Raw genomic sequence first — 15,455 nt, 5'->3', positions numbered from 1 at the left:
GTCATCACGAAGCATCCTGGCCCAGTAGACGCCTGTCCGGATGGAGGGCGAGCCTTTCACTTGATGTCTTTTTGGGGGAGGTGGAGTGGGGTGGGTTCTTACAAGTTGACGCGGCATGCACGATATTTGGGCGTGTTCTGACATTTTTCCCCATGTGAGGATTATAATTTTCACCATGCAGTCGTTCGTGACACTGTTGTGGAAATGTCCACGGGCCGGTGATGTGCTATAGTGAGCCAACAAGCTAATAGGACGCTATCAGGGGCGGGGGGGGGGGGGGTGGTTGATTTGGGAGACACCTTTTGAACAAGTCAAATGAGTCATACAGTCGGTTAATTTTCAAAACGCTGGAAACCAAAGGGGATGTCTAACCAAGTTCGGAGGAATGGCCCAGTAAAGCTGCGGTTGACAGGTAAGCGAATTTAAAGCCTCTTGCCTTCCCTGTTAGCATGCTAGACAGCCCGGCTAACTTCTGCTGGTGGTCAATTGGAAATGTAATGCGCGTACCACACACACACCCACACATACAGTTTACCTGTACATCTTCCCTTGTACTTGCAAAGTAAATGTCTCCTCATGAACACGAACTAAAAAGTGACCCATGTTTGCTGACAACAAATATTCGTAGCGTTTCATCAAATAAAGAATTGAATCAATCAATCATTAACAAACAGCATACATAATTTAAAGCCTAAACACATCATATATACGTATGTACTTACTGATCGACTCACAAGAAGGACATTTCCTAAAACAGAGACGTAGTTTTGCATCTCAGGGTCAAAGACAAACTCCACATCGATGTACCGCACTAACAAAAGTTTGAACTTCACCGCGACACAAGAGGATTATCGAACAAATGAATCATCATGTAGTGTAATCGATGAGAATATTCATCGTCATTTCATATAGTTAATGATTGAGATGTTGTTTATCTGGTTTAATTTGATTATTTGACCATACAAATAAATATTTGATGGTGACAGCCCTAATTTGTAGTGTTACTCACGTCTTAATGATAAAAAGCGTGACATAAGTAACTTTCAACTTCATCTGTACTTCTTCTGGGCTGTCACTCAAGGTGGTGCTACTTCCACTAGCAAGGGCATCTTGTTATGAATAGGTTTCTAATGATGTCACTACAGTCCTTCAACCAATCAGATAAATTACGATAGAAAAAACACTTCACCCATCATGTTCTCTGACCTCTACGACACACAAAATGCGTAGTTGGAACCCTATCCATGAAAAAGGTTGAATCCTTTGGTAGTTTTCTAAAACTTTATATCGCTCACCTGGGAGGGATAAAGGAGGTATCCCGTTCTCTAGAAGTTGTCCTGAGTTCCTTTGTAGACTTCTGGAAGAGTCATTGCTGTTCTCTTGGGGTAATCTGTGTAGACCAGCCACTCCTGGCAAAGTTCACCACTGTTTCGTTTTTTCCATGTGAGGATAATGGCTCTCCCTATGGTTTGCTGAAATCCTAAAGCTTTAGCTTTTCTAATTAATCCTTTTCAGACTGATAGATGTCAGTTACCTTGTTGTGCAACTGTTCTGGAATTTATTTGGATGATGTAATTTTGTTGCATCTTTTTTAGAGCTCTTTTGTCCGACTCGATTTTATTGGGACAGATTCCGTTTTAGCGATTTATTGGTTGAACATTCTTGGTTTGGAAGTAATCAGGCTTGAGTGTGATCAGTGATAATTCACCAGAACATGTTATTCACCACAATTAATTTGTGATTTATTACTTTTTCACACGGGGCCAGGTACTGAATATTCCTTCTTCCCCATAAAAAAAATAGATCCTCTCTTTCAAAACATAATTTTAAGTTCGCTTGGAATGTATTTGTCTATTTACACTTGTTTGACTTCAAAAAGTAAAGTGGGACAACTATTGAAAAAAGCAAGAGTTTGAGGAGGAGGCTAATACTTTTTCACAGCACTGTACATGTATGTAATTTATTTAAACAAATATGTCGTGCATTTCAATATGAACAAAGCCCAAACAGTCATCTGTGGTGGCTCTGTGGTAGCATCTTGTGTGTAAAATGATTGAATGAATAAATATATAAAGAAAGAAATTATAGCCATTTTCCCAATCACTTGAGTAAGACAGAAGTGATCTTATCTGATTTGCCAAAGGCTGAAGTAGTTTGCACATATACCGGACTGCACCTGTAAATCCGAATCTATTTTGCTCATGCGCATTTAGGAACTGTAATACAATGTTCCCTTGTTATTCGCGGGGGTTTTGTTCCTTAGACCCCTGCGGATAACTACAAATCCGCGCATAATGGATGCAGTATTAATACACACTGGTTACACTGTCAGCATGTGCGCCAGCATGTGTTTTAGGGTGTATGTAAGCTCCCATATGGTGGTGCTCAGAAGGCAGAGCACAATTACTTTTTACATCTGTGAGGAGGAGAAGTTTACATTGCACCACACACTGCCTGTGTAGGCGTGCCATGACTGTCGATGCTGTACACGTTGAAGGTGTCACAACGAAACTAAAATCAAAGAAAACAGAATAGCATAACTCGCAAATAATAAAACAAAAGAAAGTTTCAGGAAATAATTGACACAAAACATCCACTTTAAATGCTATTTACATCCTCCGAGCATGCTTTTGGTCACACAGGACTTCCATAGTGTGAGCCATTCAGAATAGTAGCTTTGTGTAGGGCCATCTCCCTTGGCACTGAGTGTGGGACAATAGGACCTGCATGGTTCCCCTATTTTTTCCCCTAAAATATTGACCCTTTTTTTCCCAAATGTGAGAGCAAACTTATCAGAAATACTCATCTATTGGAAGAGCCAAGGGGTGACTTTGGAATTGCGAAACATTCGAGTGTCTACAAATAATTTATCCACGACCAGTGAGGCCCATTTTCCTTGTTGCCGGTAATTATCCCTTTGCATCGTTCATTGATTTCATGTGGAAACTTCATCCCAAATTGTGTACCCGTCCTTTAAACTTTACAAAGACTTTCTGCTGGAAACATTTGCTTTTGCCGATGATTGGACAGGAATGATTCCCTGCACACAGTCCTTCTACTCTGTGTAGTCCATAAAAGGGGATGTTATTGAGTGTCTCCTTTGGGATTTTCAGCACTGCCAATATGACGTTTTTTACTTGAGCCTTTGCATTATCAAGTGTAATCTCGGAAATGATGGCGGGGAAATGTGGTTATCCTGCATGCTTCTTGACTCCCAAGTCCTTCTTTTATTGTTTTTTTCCCAAGATTTTCAACCTCAGTTGTTAGCACTTTCATGTCTGATTGAAGTTTGGGATTGTCTTGTTTTACCTCGGTGACTTGTTGGTGTGTGAACTCCAAGATGGTTTTCAGCTACTTAATCTTCTGCTGGTGTAATAGAATAAGAAGTGCTATCTTCTTGTCAGTGGAAGAGAGGACTTGAATATGGGGGTGGTGTGACCTGGGTAATAGATCTTTAGTGCTTGTGCAGAGGTTGGCCTACAATTTTTTTTCAGTTGGTTGCGCCATTTGCCATGGTGGGATCCACTAGTTTGACAAATTGATCAAAAGATTTGTTGATGAACTCTTTGAGTGGTTCCAATATTTATTTGTTGTTAGTAGATATTAGAAAAAAGAAACCAATAATAATCAGACCCACAATAAGAGGAAAAAAGTGGATGAGGAGGAAATTACGTTTCAGGATTGTTTATCTGATTTTACAGCACAGCTGCCAAAATTTCGTCTGGGAAATCTCTCTGTCACGTGGATTGTCAGAGTATGTTGTGGGGTTGGAGCACGAAAATAAGAAAAATACTTTTCTGATTTAAATTTCTGTTAGAACTTTTCAGCTGGCTATAACCGCAGACAAAGAGAGTCTCAGTCCGAATTCATAACAGAAAATATCTTACGCAAAATAGCACAACATTATTGATTTAATTATTTTCAATGAGTGGACTTCCCCTTTAAACTATAATCAATAAATTATACACAATGTATGCGCCAATCTAGACGTGTTTAGCAATTCAGGATGGAGCACCTTTTGTTTGAACCCACCCATGTTTTAAGTGAGCAAAACTATTGGAAGAGATATGATCAACTTCAAGTCAATAATATTTCCTATTTAGTGCTATAGCCATTACTTGCAAAAACTGCATCAAACCTGTGACCCATTGACTTCACTAACTGTTGTGTTCTTCATTTGAAATGCTTTTACATTTTTTTTTACTGCAGCCTCGGTCCGTTCTTGTTTGTTTCTGGGGGTTTCTCCCCTTAGTCCCCCATTCAGGAGCTAAAAAGCATGCTATGTTGGGTTTTTTCACCTGATGAATTCCGTTGTTGTGTTGACAGTGTATTTAGGGTCAATGTTTTGTTGCATGAGAAAGTTTTTCTCAATTATTATGGATGGAATTTTCTTTGAATTATTAATTGTGATGATTTTAAATATTGGAACAGGGACTGTCACTGGTGCAGGGCGGACGCAGGCGCTCCCGTCTGAGCTCCTTTTACCTCCTCAAAATCCAAATCCTCACACCTACAATCCTCTGATCCCGCAACTAAGGGAGCGGCTTTGCCCATTTTTGAGGCCGGTAACATTTACCACCCATTGAGAGTGAAATTAAATAACCAGCGACGAGCTAAGGCTAGCGACGAGCTGGCGCTACCAACAACCTAAGGCCAGTGAGCCCTACATTGAACCACAAGGAGGAAGACTACAACAAGAACACTTACCACCCATTGAGAGTGAAATTAAATAACCAAAGACGAGCTAATGATAGCGAAGCCTAATTTGGAACCAGAAGGAGGAAGACGACACTACAACAAGGACCATGATGACTTAGAGGACGCTGGACAGGTGGAGACAACCCTCAATTTCAACTTTCTTCAGTCCTGCCGTGTGAAACACTGCAGTGACATTGTGGTTTGAATCTCTTTTATCTCTCTTTTTCTTCTATCTTCATATGTGTTCGGACCCTTACTTTAACTTAGCCTCGGTAGTATGTGAATTGTGTACGTTGTGTGTTGACTTATTTGATTGTCTTTTATTTGACTATCACAAGCCAGTCCAATCTGTAGTCCGGTCCCAAGACCGGATAAATGCAGAGGGTTGCGTCAGGAAGGGCATCCACTTAAAAAGTGTGCCAAACACATATTCATCAAACAAATCCCATATTGGATCAGTTGTGGCCCCCGTCACCTTTAACCTGCAGGGCGTCGGTGGAAATTCAGCTACTGTGGGTCAAGGACAAAGAAGAGGAGGAAAGTGGCTTAGTCGGCAGAAGAGAAGAGGAAGGCACAGAGTCTACAACTGAATGTTGGAACTATGACAGGTAAAGGTCAGGAGTTGGTTGACATGATGATTAGGAGAAAAGTTGATATATTGTGCTTCCAGGAGACCAGGTGGAAAGGTAATAAGGCTAGACGTTTAGGAGCAGGGTTTAAATTATTTTACCATGGAGGAGATGGGAAGAGTAATGGAGTAAGGGTCATTTTAAAGGAAGAGCAGGCTAAGAACATCTTGGAGGTGAAAAGGGTATCAGATAAAGTGATGAGGCTGCAATTTGAATTTGAAGATGTTATTTATAAGTGTGATTGTGAACTGTTTTCTGTCCCCATGTGCCTTGCGATTGGCTGGCAACTAATTCAGGCTGTACCCTGCCTCCTGCCCAAAGAAAGCTGGGATAGGCCACAGCAGTAATGTGACCCTTCTGAAGATTAGTGGCTCAGAAAATCGATGGATGGATAAAATGGGCTATTTAAAATCAGACATGCAATCATTGTAGTTAAAACGGTTGCGACACATCTTTTCATGTTTTGGCATTGTACACATGTCCAGCACTTTCTTTTTCAACTGCAGGATTCTGATTTATCCTAATCTTTGTCTACCGGGTGATTTATAGGATATAGATATTCCATGGTCAACCATACTTTTGATTCTCACAATCAGTAAAAAACAATTTTGCTTAACTCCCCAAAAAGAGCATTAAATAGCTGGAGCTCCTTCAGAATGCTGCAGCTCGGGTTCTGACCAGAACAAAGAGGTCAGAGCATATAACTCCAGTTCTAAGGTCCTTACACTGGCTTCCAGTCACCTTTAGATTAGATTTTAAAGCTCTGCAACTGGTCTAATTCACTAAATGGACTGAACTGAATACATGAAAGAAATGCTTATGGTATTCAAACCCAGTCGAGCTTTGAGATCGACTGACTAAGGTCTAATAGTGGAGTGAAGAGTCCAAAGCAAACATGGTGAAGCAGCATTTAGCTATTATGTTGCACACAAATGGAATGTTCCCAACAGAGGTGAGGTCAGCCCCAAGTGTGAATTTTTTAAAATCCAGGTTGAAAACGCTTCTTTTTTTTCTCATGCTTTCTTAAGTATTTACAATTTGTAAAATTAATATTTCTTCCACTGCATGCTGTTTTTAATTGTACTTTTGTTTTTTTAACACACACACACACATATATATATATATATATATATATATATATATATATAGTTGTCATTTTTGTTTTTTTCCCGTTTGAAATGTTTTACCTGTTTGTATTCAAATCCTATTAATCATGCAAAGCACATTGAGTTACCTTGTGTATGAAATCCACTGTATAAATAAATTTGCTTTGCTTTGCTAAACTGGAAATATAATCAATCACCATTAACCAATGGCAAAATCTTATCTGGGATGACAATTTTCCGCGGCTTCACTGAATTCAGAGTTTTTTCAGCTGAAATTGTCATTTTTGTGAAACGTGTAAATCCTTTGAGAAAATTGGGGGCTGGGGGGTACGACTTGACGCAGGGCGAGGCTGTGATCAAGACCGGCTGCCAGCATCTATCGGCAACACTCGTGAAATTAGTCACAGCTGTAATAGCGGAAAACAGCATTGCTTTCTGTTTTCGGCATTGCTATCTGTTTGCGTTAAAATTGGTGTTTCTAACAATGACAACATTCAGATTTCCGGCACCATTTTGGCGGTTTTTCGTCGGTATTTTCACTCATAGAGAAGCATTCTGTTTACTATGGCATAGTTAGAAGTTATAGACATACGCACGCGTAAGTTATGGAGCGGTCTGCACGTTTGTCAATATGGCGAAGGTCTTGGAGCAAAAAGATGAAGATTGTGCCAGGGAAATTGATAAGAACCACAGGGTAAAAAAACTGTTTCAGACAGAATAAGTTGTAAGTGCTGTAGCCTATTTCATATATAGCCCAGTCTACATTTTGATGTCTGAAGTTTGTCAAAATTATTTTGGTTGTTTGGACTTATATTTTAAGTTTTCAAAAGATTATGAATGCCCTGTATTTACACAGAAGTAACATAGAAGTAACCAGAGGTCACCATTTAACAGTGTGTTTTATAAAAAAAAAAAATTGTTTCTGAAGTATAATGCGCACAGTCGCACACCCAAAGTTGACCCAAAAAAATCACGAAAACCCGTCTACCAATGTACAATGCGCACCACTAATTTGCTGCTACCCATATGCTCAAAATATTGGGAATTTTCTGTATTTATATTTTGTTGGGTTTGTATTTGTACTGTTTTTCAAATACATTTTGTACAACAATCATTAATAATAATCTTTGTGCATGTCCTGATGTAGCTGTAATATATAACTTGTGACAAGCCACAGGACACGCTTGTCCTGGTCCCTGTAATTGTCAGAACAGAATCCCTCAACTAGCTCAAATAAATGGTCAATGATGGCATAACATTTTATTAATCCTGTTGATAACACATCTGACAGTCTTAAATAAACTATTTAACACTGTTTAACTTGAACGTTTTTTTGTGTGCATAGTGCCGTTTATCCTTTACATTACACATCCTTGGCCAAGACTTTTAAAGAACCATCTGACTCATCTCCAATCTGAAAAATATCCATCGTAGCTACCTTTGGTTCATCACTGTCGAACTCATCATTGATGACTTGGTCCACTTCCGGTGCCTCCTGCATTGCATCATGAACATCTTACTCCCACAGCATGTCATCCTCTGTGCCATCCATGGCGTTTGTGGGGAAATATGTTTTGAATCCCAAGAGTTTTGGTTCGGCACCGCACCCTTCTCCCCCTCCATTCAACTACAATCTGTAGCATCTTTCACTATGGCATCAGGTGGCTATAAAAACAACGTGAGCTCAAACTACGTAGAAACGAGCGTAATGGACACATTTAAAAACGCGAGCATTCAATTGTGTTCAGTCTCCCGCTTTTTTAATTATTTTTTTTAATATACTCATTACGCCCTTATTACGTAGTTGGAGCTCACGCTGTTTTGATAACGACCTGAAGCCTATGAGCTCTTGTTGTTTTGACTGCCGCGCTGCTTCCGGGTTGCTCGCGTCAGCGAAGACATATTTCTTTTAAAAGTAGCTGCACTAGTCGTTTTAGTAGACAGTTTTTGTCTTAGTTCAAGTTAAAACAAACTCATGGGCAGTCGTTTCTGATCCTTATGTAGTAGCAACAAACATGCTATGCTAACAATCGTAAAATGCAAGCTCCCCAGGAGTTCATAGAGTTCAGGTTGGGATGTGTGATGATAAATGTTTCCTGTACTCCACATGGATGAGACATCCTCATGATTTGATTTTTTTTTTTTTTTTCCTCCCCCCAACCCAGTGCATGAGAGTAAGGTGGAGTAATAAGACCGACAGACTTTAAGCCTGTTTCTTTCTTTCTTACCCCCCCTCCACCATATGGGAAATGGTTTTAAATGGGTTGCAGTGGTCTTAAAACGGAATCTCAGGAATGTGAAACCTCAGAGAGGAAATGTGAGTCTTGCCCATCATAGACACATCCTCTGTCTTTCACTTTAAAAGATGTCTGTGTAGACCCCTTTTTTCATTCAAATCCTGCAAAATTGCGCTGCAGTTAAACAAGACACTCCATTTATCCACCTTTGCCTTTTATGCAGGACCTGGGAAAACGGGTCTTGTAGCAACTACATGTGTGTTCATACGGTGACACAGCATCCTACAATTAGATAAAGATATGATGTCTGCACCAGACACACAAAATACTGCGGGAGACATGAGTGTGAAGTTGTCCTGTAATTAGGACGCATGTTTACATATATGTGCCATCCTATCTCTTTTATGGATCTTTTACAGTGCCTGGAAAGTAATATTTTTTTCCCATCATTATTCCCCACGTTGTTGTTGTGTATGAGCTACAACAACTCAAATATTTTGACCAACTAACATAAAGATGAATAAAGACAAATGTTTGAAAATATATGCCACCATTATTCTGAATGTACTGTAGTTGTTCAATGGGGTTGGAGCCCTGCACATTATTTATTCAGCGAGCTAGCAATAGTCTTGTATGTTCCATTGCATAGTGTTGTAAGATTGGGACTTCAAAATAAAGCATTTCTGTTTCAATGTTTCTATTTAACTTCTTGTGGATTCATATTTGGAGATAATCTTGCATTTTTCAAGTTACAACTTCATTTTCATTCATTCATGTTAATTTTTGTTAAAACATTTACACATGCTTGTAGAATGGTACGGTCATATCCCATACTGTGATTGTTGCTCTTGTTGTCATAGCCAGCGTGACAGTGTTGCTGCGTCGACATAGACAATCGTGAGAAAGTGTTATAGCCGTAGGAAAGCAGCCGCCTCGGTCAGTCGCCGCCATAGATCTTCTGCTGTGAGCGTTGTAGGGCACGTGAGGCAGTTGAACAGGTGCTACGTGTCGTGTGGCCCGGTGCCACAGTCCGGGCAGACATCGGCAACTGTGTCGTTGAAGCGGTGTTTGTAGCTATTCAGCAGGCGACAGAAGCCCGAGCGTAGTTGGGCGAGGATGGAGCGTGCTTATCGGAGCAGAGACCGTTCATCGTCGTGAATTGGAGGCGGGTAGCTCCCAAGGTCGATGTTAGGCTTGTAGGCCAGCCTGGTATTGGTGATGGCTGATGTGTGGAGTTTAGTTAGTCCGCGCTTGTATTGTTGGTCATCTAGCCGTCCATTGGTACCGACGAACTGGTCTATGTCCGTTTACCAACGTGAGACGACGTAGATTTTGAGACGCTGTGGTCGGACGTGACGGACCAGATCACGGTTTGGATGACCCAGTCGATGGCATTGAAGCATATACTGTCTAGACAGCAGTTCGCTGTGTTGACGGACGGGCAGGGTCTTGGTTTCAACGTGCAGGTGGTCAGTGGAGGACATCAGGTGGCAGCCTGTGACGCAGCAGATGGCTGCATTTTGGCTGGCCTGAAGTTCCTTCCAATGGCTGTCGGCTAGGTTCGGTGACCAGATCGGGGTGGCATAGTTGAGCAGGGGCCATCCGATGGCTTTGTAACTGGTGGCTTGCACCTCTTTGTTGGCACCCCAGGAGACACCACCGAGTGCTTTCAGGGCGTTGACTTGGCCGTGCAGCCGTGACTTGACGTCCTTCGCGTGTGCAGCGAACGTAAAACAAGTGTCGAAAGTCACACCAAGTAGCTTCGGCTGGTTCACTGTTGGAATTGCGTTGCCGAAGATTTGAATTCCAAGGTCGAGGTTGAATCCGGCGTTCCAGTTGTTGAAGAGAGGGTTGCAGTAGATTTTGGCGCTGACAGTTGGAGGTTACAATCCGTGAAGAACTGTACAAGGCGAGGCAAATTGGTGTTCAGGGTGACGACGAGGTTGGCTACGATCGGGCCGGATGCAAGCACCGTCGTGTTGTCGGCGTACGAGACGACGCGAATGCCGGGTGGTGGCGCTGGCATGCTAGTGATGTACGAGTTGAACAGAACGGGTGACAGCACGCCGCCCTGTGAGACGTCTTGTTTGACGTGATGGTGGCGGCTGGTGGCTCCGCGAAACTCGACGAAGGCCTGACGACCACGCAAATAGCCGGCAAGCCAGCATTTTGCATAGTTTGGGAGCGTTGAGTGTCGGATGTCGTTGACGAGTGTTGCGTGCCGGACCGTGTCGAAAGCCGAGGACAGGTCCAGGGCCACGGTTTCGGCATGTTCAATCCATCGTGATTTGGGCAAACATGGTATAGAGCGCGGTAGTTGTGCTGTGCTGCTTTTTGAAGCCATGTTGCGAAGACGCTGATGGGAGATGTTGTACAACCGTCGGGAGCAAGAGGCTTTCGAGCAGTTGGGCCACCGGGGAGAGCAAGGTTATGGGTTGAAATGATTTGCCCTCACCCAGGTTTTGGCAGAAGATTACCCTGCTGACTTTCCAGTTGGAAGGAACGATGGATGATAGCTGTGACAGGCCGGTCCTGTGTGTTTGAGCATGACAGCACACATGCTGTCGGGCCCCAGGTTTTTGCTGGCCTTTACGCCACAGATGGCCGTGGCGATGTCAGCCGGGACGAATGTTGGTGCGTCGTCTGTTTTCAAGCGGTGCAACGAATGCAGGGCGTTTTGGGCGACCTTCGAATGTACCGATTGTTTGCCAGTATGGTGTGCGTGGAATTGCGTCTTGAGATCAAAATGACTATTGTTGTATCATCTGCAAATGTGACTATTTTTGTGGACTGGGCTGCAGTCGAAGGTGTAGAAACAGAACATGAGGGGGCTTAGCATGCAGCCCTGTGGTGAGCCAGTTGTCACTGTATGGGTGGAGGAAAGGTGGGAGCAGATTCTCACAATCTATGGTCTGTTGGTCAAGACGTCATTGATCCAGGTACATGTGAGAGGAGGGAGGCCCAAGAAGTCTAGTCTACCATCAGAACGTCTGGAATGATTCTGTTTAAGGCCGAGCATAGCTCGCTGGTGACTCAACATAGCATGGAGAGCTATACCGATGGTGTCCTTTGTTGATCGGTTCGCCCCGTATGCAAACTGGGGGAGTTGAAGTTGGGTACTTGAGAACCAGCCTCCTGAAGCACTTCATTATGACGGAAATGAGGGCAACAGGATGATAGTCATTGAGGCTAGTTAAGGATTTCTTCTTGGGGATGGGAGTGATTGTCGTAGATTTCAAACAAATGGGGATTTACTGCTTGGGCCAGTGAGACGTTGAAGATGTTGCAGAAGAGGCTAGACAGCTGGTGGGCACATGCTCTGAGCATCTTGCCTAGTACCCCGTCCATGCCAGCAGCCTTCATGGCTCGAAGCACACGCCTCAGATCGTGGTCCTGTACAGTAAGTGGAGAGTTATTTGAGAATGGTGGGGATTTGAATGAAAATCTTCTCTCAAGCACTGGTGATGAGCAGCACCCGCTTCTCCCAATTTCTTCTTGTAATGTACAGTACATGACGTGATCGATTGTTGTGTTCGTCACCATGGTAATGAGGGTATCTGGTCGCATTTGTGTTGCCAAGATAAAGCCCAGCAACCATAGAGGCGGAATCTGGTGGTATTGGAATACAAGATTTTATTGCACTAGTCTGGCAAAATGCAATAGTAAAAGACCGAATTTGTTTTGCAGTCTGATGCAAGTATTGGGTGTTGTCTGTCCCAGGTTTTTTTTTTAAATAACTTTATTGGCAGTCTGATATTTACAGTCACATTTGAAAATTGTACAGGTATCTCCACTGATCTTAAAAAAAAAAAAAAAAAAAAAAAAAAAAAAGACTGGATAGTCCATACACATCAAGCGGTATGTCAATTTGGTTGAAGCCAGTTGGCTGACATCTTTGTACTCCAAAAATGTGTGAAGGACATGGTTAACAGGTTGGATGATGGCGGTGTTTTTCCTCAAAGTTTGGCATGTAGAATTAAAACTGGTCGTGTGAGCTTGACATTTTTTCAGTTCTGGTAACATGAAGGATTTTTAACTTGACTTGGTAAGCCAAAAAGGCCAATTGCAAAGGAAAGACATATAACTACTACCAAGAAACCTTGCATATTACCTAGGGTCCCATTTCCGTGACATTAACTTTTTTTTTTGGGAAATAAGGACTCGCAATGGGAAAAAACTTGCTAAACGCATTGTTCATTTGTTGTCTCTGCGATGTTCTATGTCAGACAGAAAATTTAAACTTGTTTCCTCACATTTGAAAATCTAATTCAATTTTCAGAGTTCTGTATTATGAAATTCATCATAAATTTCACAGAAAATGTGTTTTCTTGCTTATCCACTGTTGAAGTTTGGGAAAATATTTACACCGCCTTTTCACAAAAAACATCAGCCTAAAATGGTGAAGCAGAGAGTGAACAACAACAACCATAAACAAATTCTTTGTTCAAGCGAATTAAGCTCATGAGAAAATAAAGAAACCTTTCCAAACAAACTTTAACAGCATCAAAGTAAATCTTTTTAATTTACCTGTGGAATGTTTTCTCACAGCCACGAAGCTGGTGATTAACGTAATTAATGAACTGTCGCTGCACAGGTCGGCATGGTGTTTTTACGAGTATCAAGATTGCGGATGGCGACTTCAGTTTTCGTGGCCAATGAGCCATCCAGTCTTTTTTTTTTTTTTTTTTTTTTTTTTAAAGGATCAGTGATGTGGTCAGTCATGTTCGCAGATAACGTTGCGGGTGTGATTTGAGATGGCAAGACCTTAAAATAACTTACTGGATTAATATAACATAAATGTAAATTAAAAATAAAATAAACAAATACAAAACTATAATGGAAAAAAATTTGAAACTCAGAAATGATCATTTCCATTTTCAACTGATATGAGTAGAACATGATATAAAACGGTATTTAAAATTTTTCATCAATAAAAATTCTTGATCTGACAAACTTTATCTGAAGAAAAGTTAAATGCGCTGGCCTGTCAAGGAATTAACACAAATGGTCTATACCCGCAATGATTTTGAAAATGCTGAAAGTTAAGTTCAACATAATCAGCATTAGTGGCAATAAGCTAGCAATACATCGTAACAAAAATTCCTGTCGACAGTTATGATGTATTGTTGGGGGGTGCACGCGCGGATCGCCGAGACTGACGTAAATAGGAGGCCGGCTTGCTATAACGGGCCTTTTATGTGGGTGCACTGGACGTATTGGCCACACCTGAATCAAGCGACATTCAATCAAGTTTTTTTTGGGCACGCCATCACACTGCCTAGTGATCGACGCATTGAGCACCCCTGGTGTAACTGAATTTCCTTTGTCATGGCTCATTATTTTGATGATTTTCGACGTAAATGTGTTCGCAGTATGTGAAGCAGCTCGGAACATGCGCGTTTGGCATCACTTCCATACATGCTCAGTACAGTTAACTTGCATTTCCTGTTTCCGGGTGAATTACTGATTGTTTCAGAGCAGGATATTTATGAAATAAACACGTAAATTAATGTCAAGACTGCACAAAATAAGCGATTCCTTTCAATATCTATTTTTTTCTACTCTGAACAAATTGTACTCAGATTTGCGGGCGCGCTCGTCAAATGTGAGTGATTGTATTTACAAGACTATTTCAAAAGACAATCAACAAGGCTAAAAATAAACTAGCTTTTGGATTCAAATATAATGTACATGATGGTGATGCGGAGTTAATGTCTTTTGTGGGGGTCATCGGCAAATTGTAACATTAAAAAACGATCAGCTGATCACAATAAAATGGTGATTATCAGCTGATACTGATCAAATCAGATCAGTGTAAAGTCTAGTTGTGCATTAACTCTTAACTCCATCAACCTGGTTCCAGGAGGGCAGAAGAACATGCATCACACGATTGCTGCAAGATACATAGCATGCATTCAGGGTGTGTTCACGACATAAGAATTTGCTCATGCAGCCTGCGCCGTGGCACGTTAATTGATTTTCTTCGACGATGACATTTACACATTATAATGATAAGCTAGTGGGTGTTTTTTTATATTGTGCACATAGTTTTTTTTTGAGTCCCCTGGATATTTTTTTCTCCTTTAAACTACTTATTTTTTCTAACAATCAAATCGTTCAGCTCGTTAGAACAGCTTTTCCTTCAAGATGACACAAATTAGGAGCTAAAAACGTTTTTTCTGTTTTCTAATCATGGTGTATGAGTTGGCCAAGCATGTCAAAACAGACATTTGATGTTCTCGCTTTCTCCAGAAAGAGGTTTTTTGTTTCATTTTCTTGCACTGGGTGGAATCTGGATCCATTCACTGGAAAATGACGAGATGTATGATGGGATGAATGCCTTCACTCGTTGCCACTGCGGCATGGAGGGAAATATGTCTGTCTGTGATCCATTGCCACCATTAGCCTCCAGTTGGCGTTCAACAAGCAGTCAATCACTGGAAGCACCATCTTCCTGTACTGAGTGAGCATGCAACTCTCAGGGAAGCAAGGGAACAGAGCTACATTTTTCATCAACTGTCGTAGTTTGCGTGTAATCCAACTTTTGGGGAAACTTGTACTTGGTGTATGTGTTTTGATGGGACCAGTAGGAGTTGGCAGCTGGCAGTTAAGCTAAGGATTCAGCAATTGCTCCTATAACTGACCGCATGTTAGGTGGGAGCAGTTTTGCCGCGCTCACTGTCACAACCGTGTGTGTATGCTTGTGCTCACAAAACAGGACCGCACATCACTTAATTTTAATGTAATAATTTCATCTTCCAAAGGATGCTCTCAATATACAAGGT

General features: G+C 41.6%; 1 protein-coding gene across 5 annotated transcripts in view; it reads left to right on the top strand.

Moving 5' to 3' along the window:
• Nucleotides 1-22: 22 nt before the first annotated feature.
• The window catches only part of LOC133506074 (E3 ubiquitin-protein ligase SMURF2-like), an 88,373-nt gene continuing 72,940 nt past the window's right edge, over nucleotides 23-15,455 (top strand). For all 5 annotated transcript variants that reach the window (XM_061829817.1, XM_061829816.1, XM_061829815.1 and 2 more), the window contains exon 1: nucleotides 23-412. In XM_061829817.1, coding sequence (XP_061685801.1) covers nucleotides 364-412 — 49 coding nt within the window. In that variant the 5' untranslated portion in view covers nucleotides 23-363. The remainder of the gene's footprint in view (nucleotides 413-15,455) is intronic.

This window comes from Syngnathoides biaculeatus, chromosome 9, assembly GCF_019802595.1.
Source record: "Syngnathoides biaculeatus isolate LvHL_M chromosome 9, ASM1980259v1, whole genome shotgun sequence".
Taxonomy (NCBI): Eukaryota; Metazoa; Chordata; class Actinopteri; order Syngnathiformes; family Syngnathidae; genus Syngnathoides; species Syngnathoides biaculeatus.
Note: the sequence above shows the minus strand (reverse complement) of the source record. Positions and strands in the feature narration are given on the sequence as shown.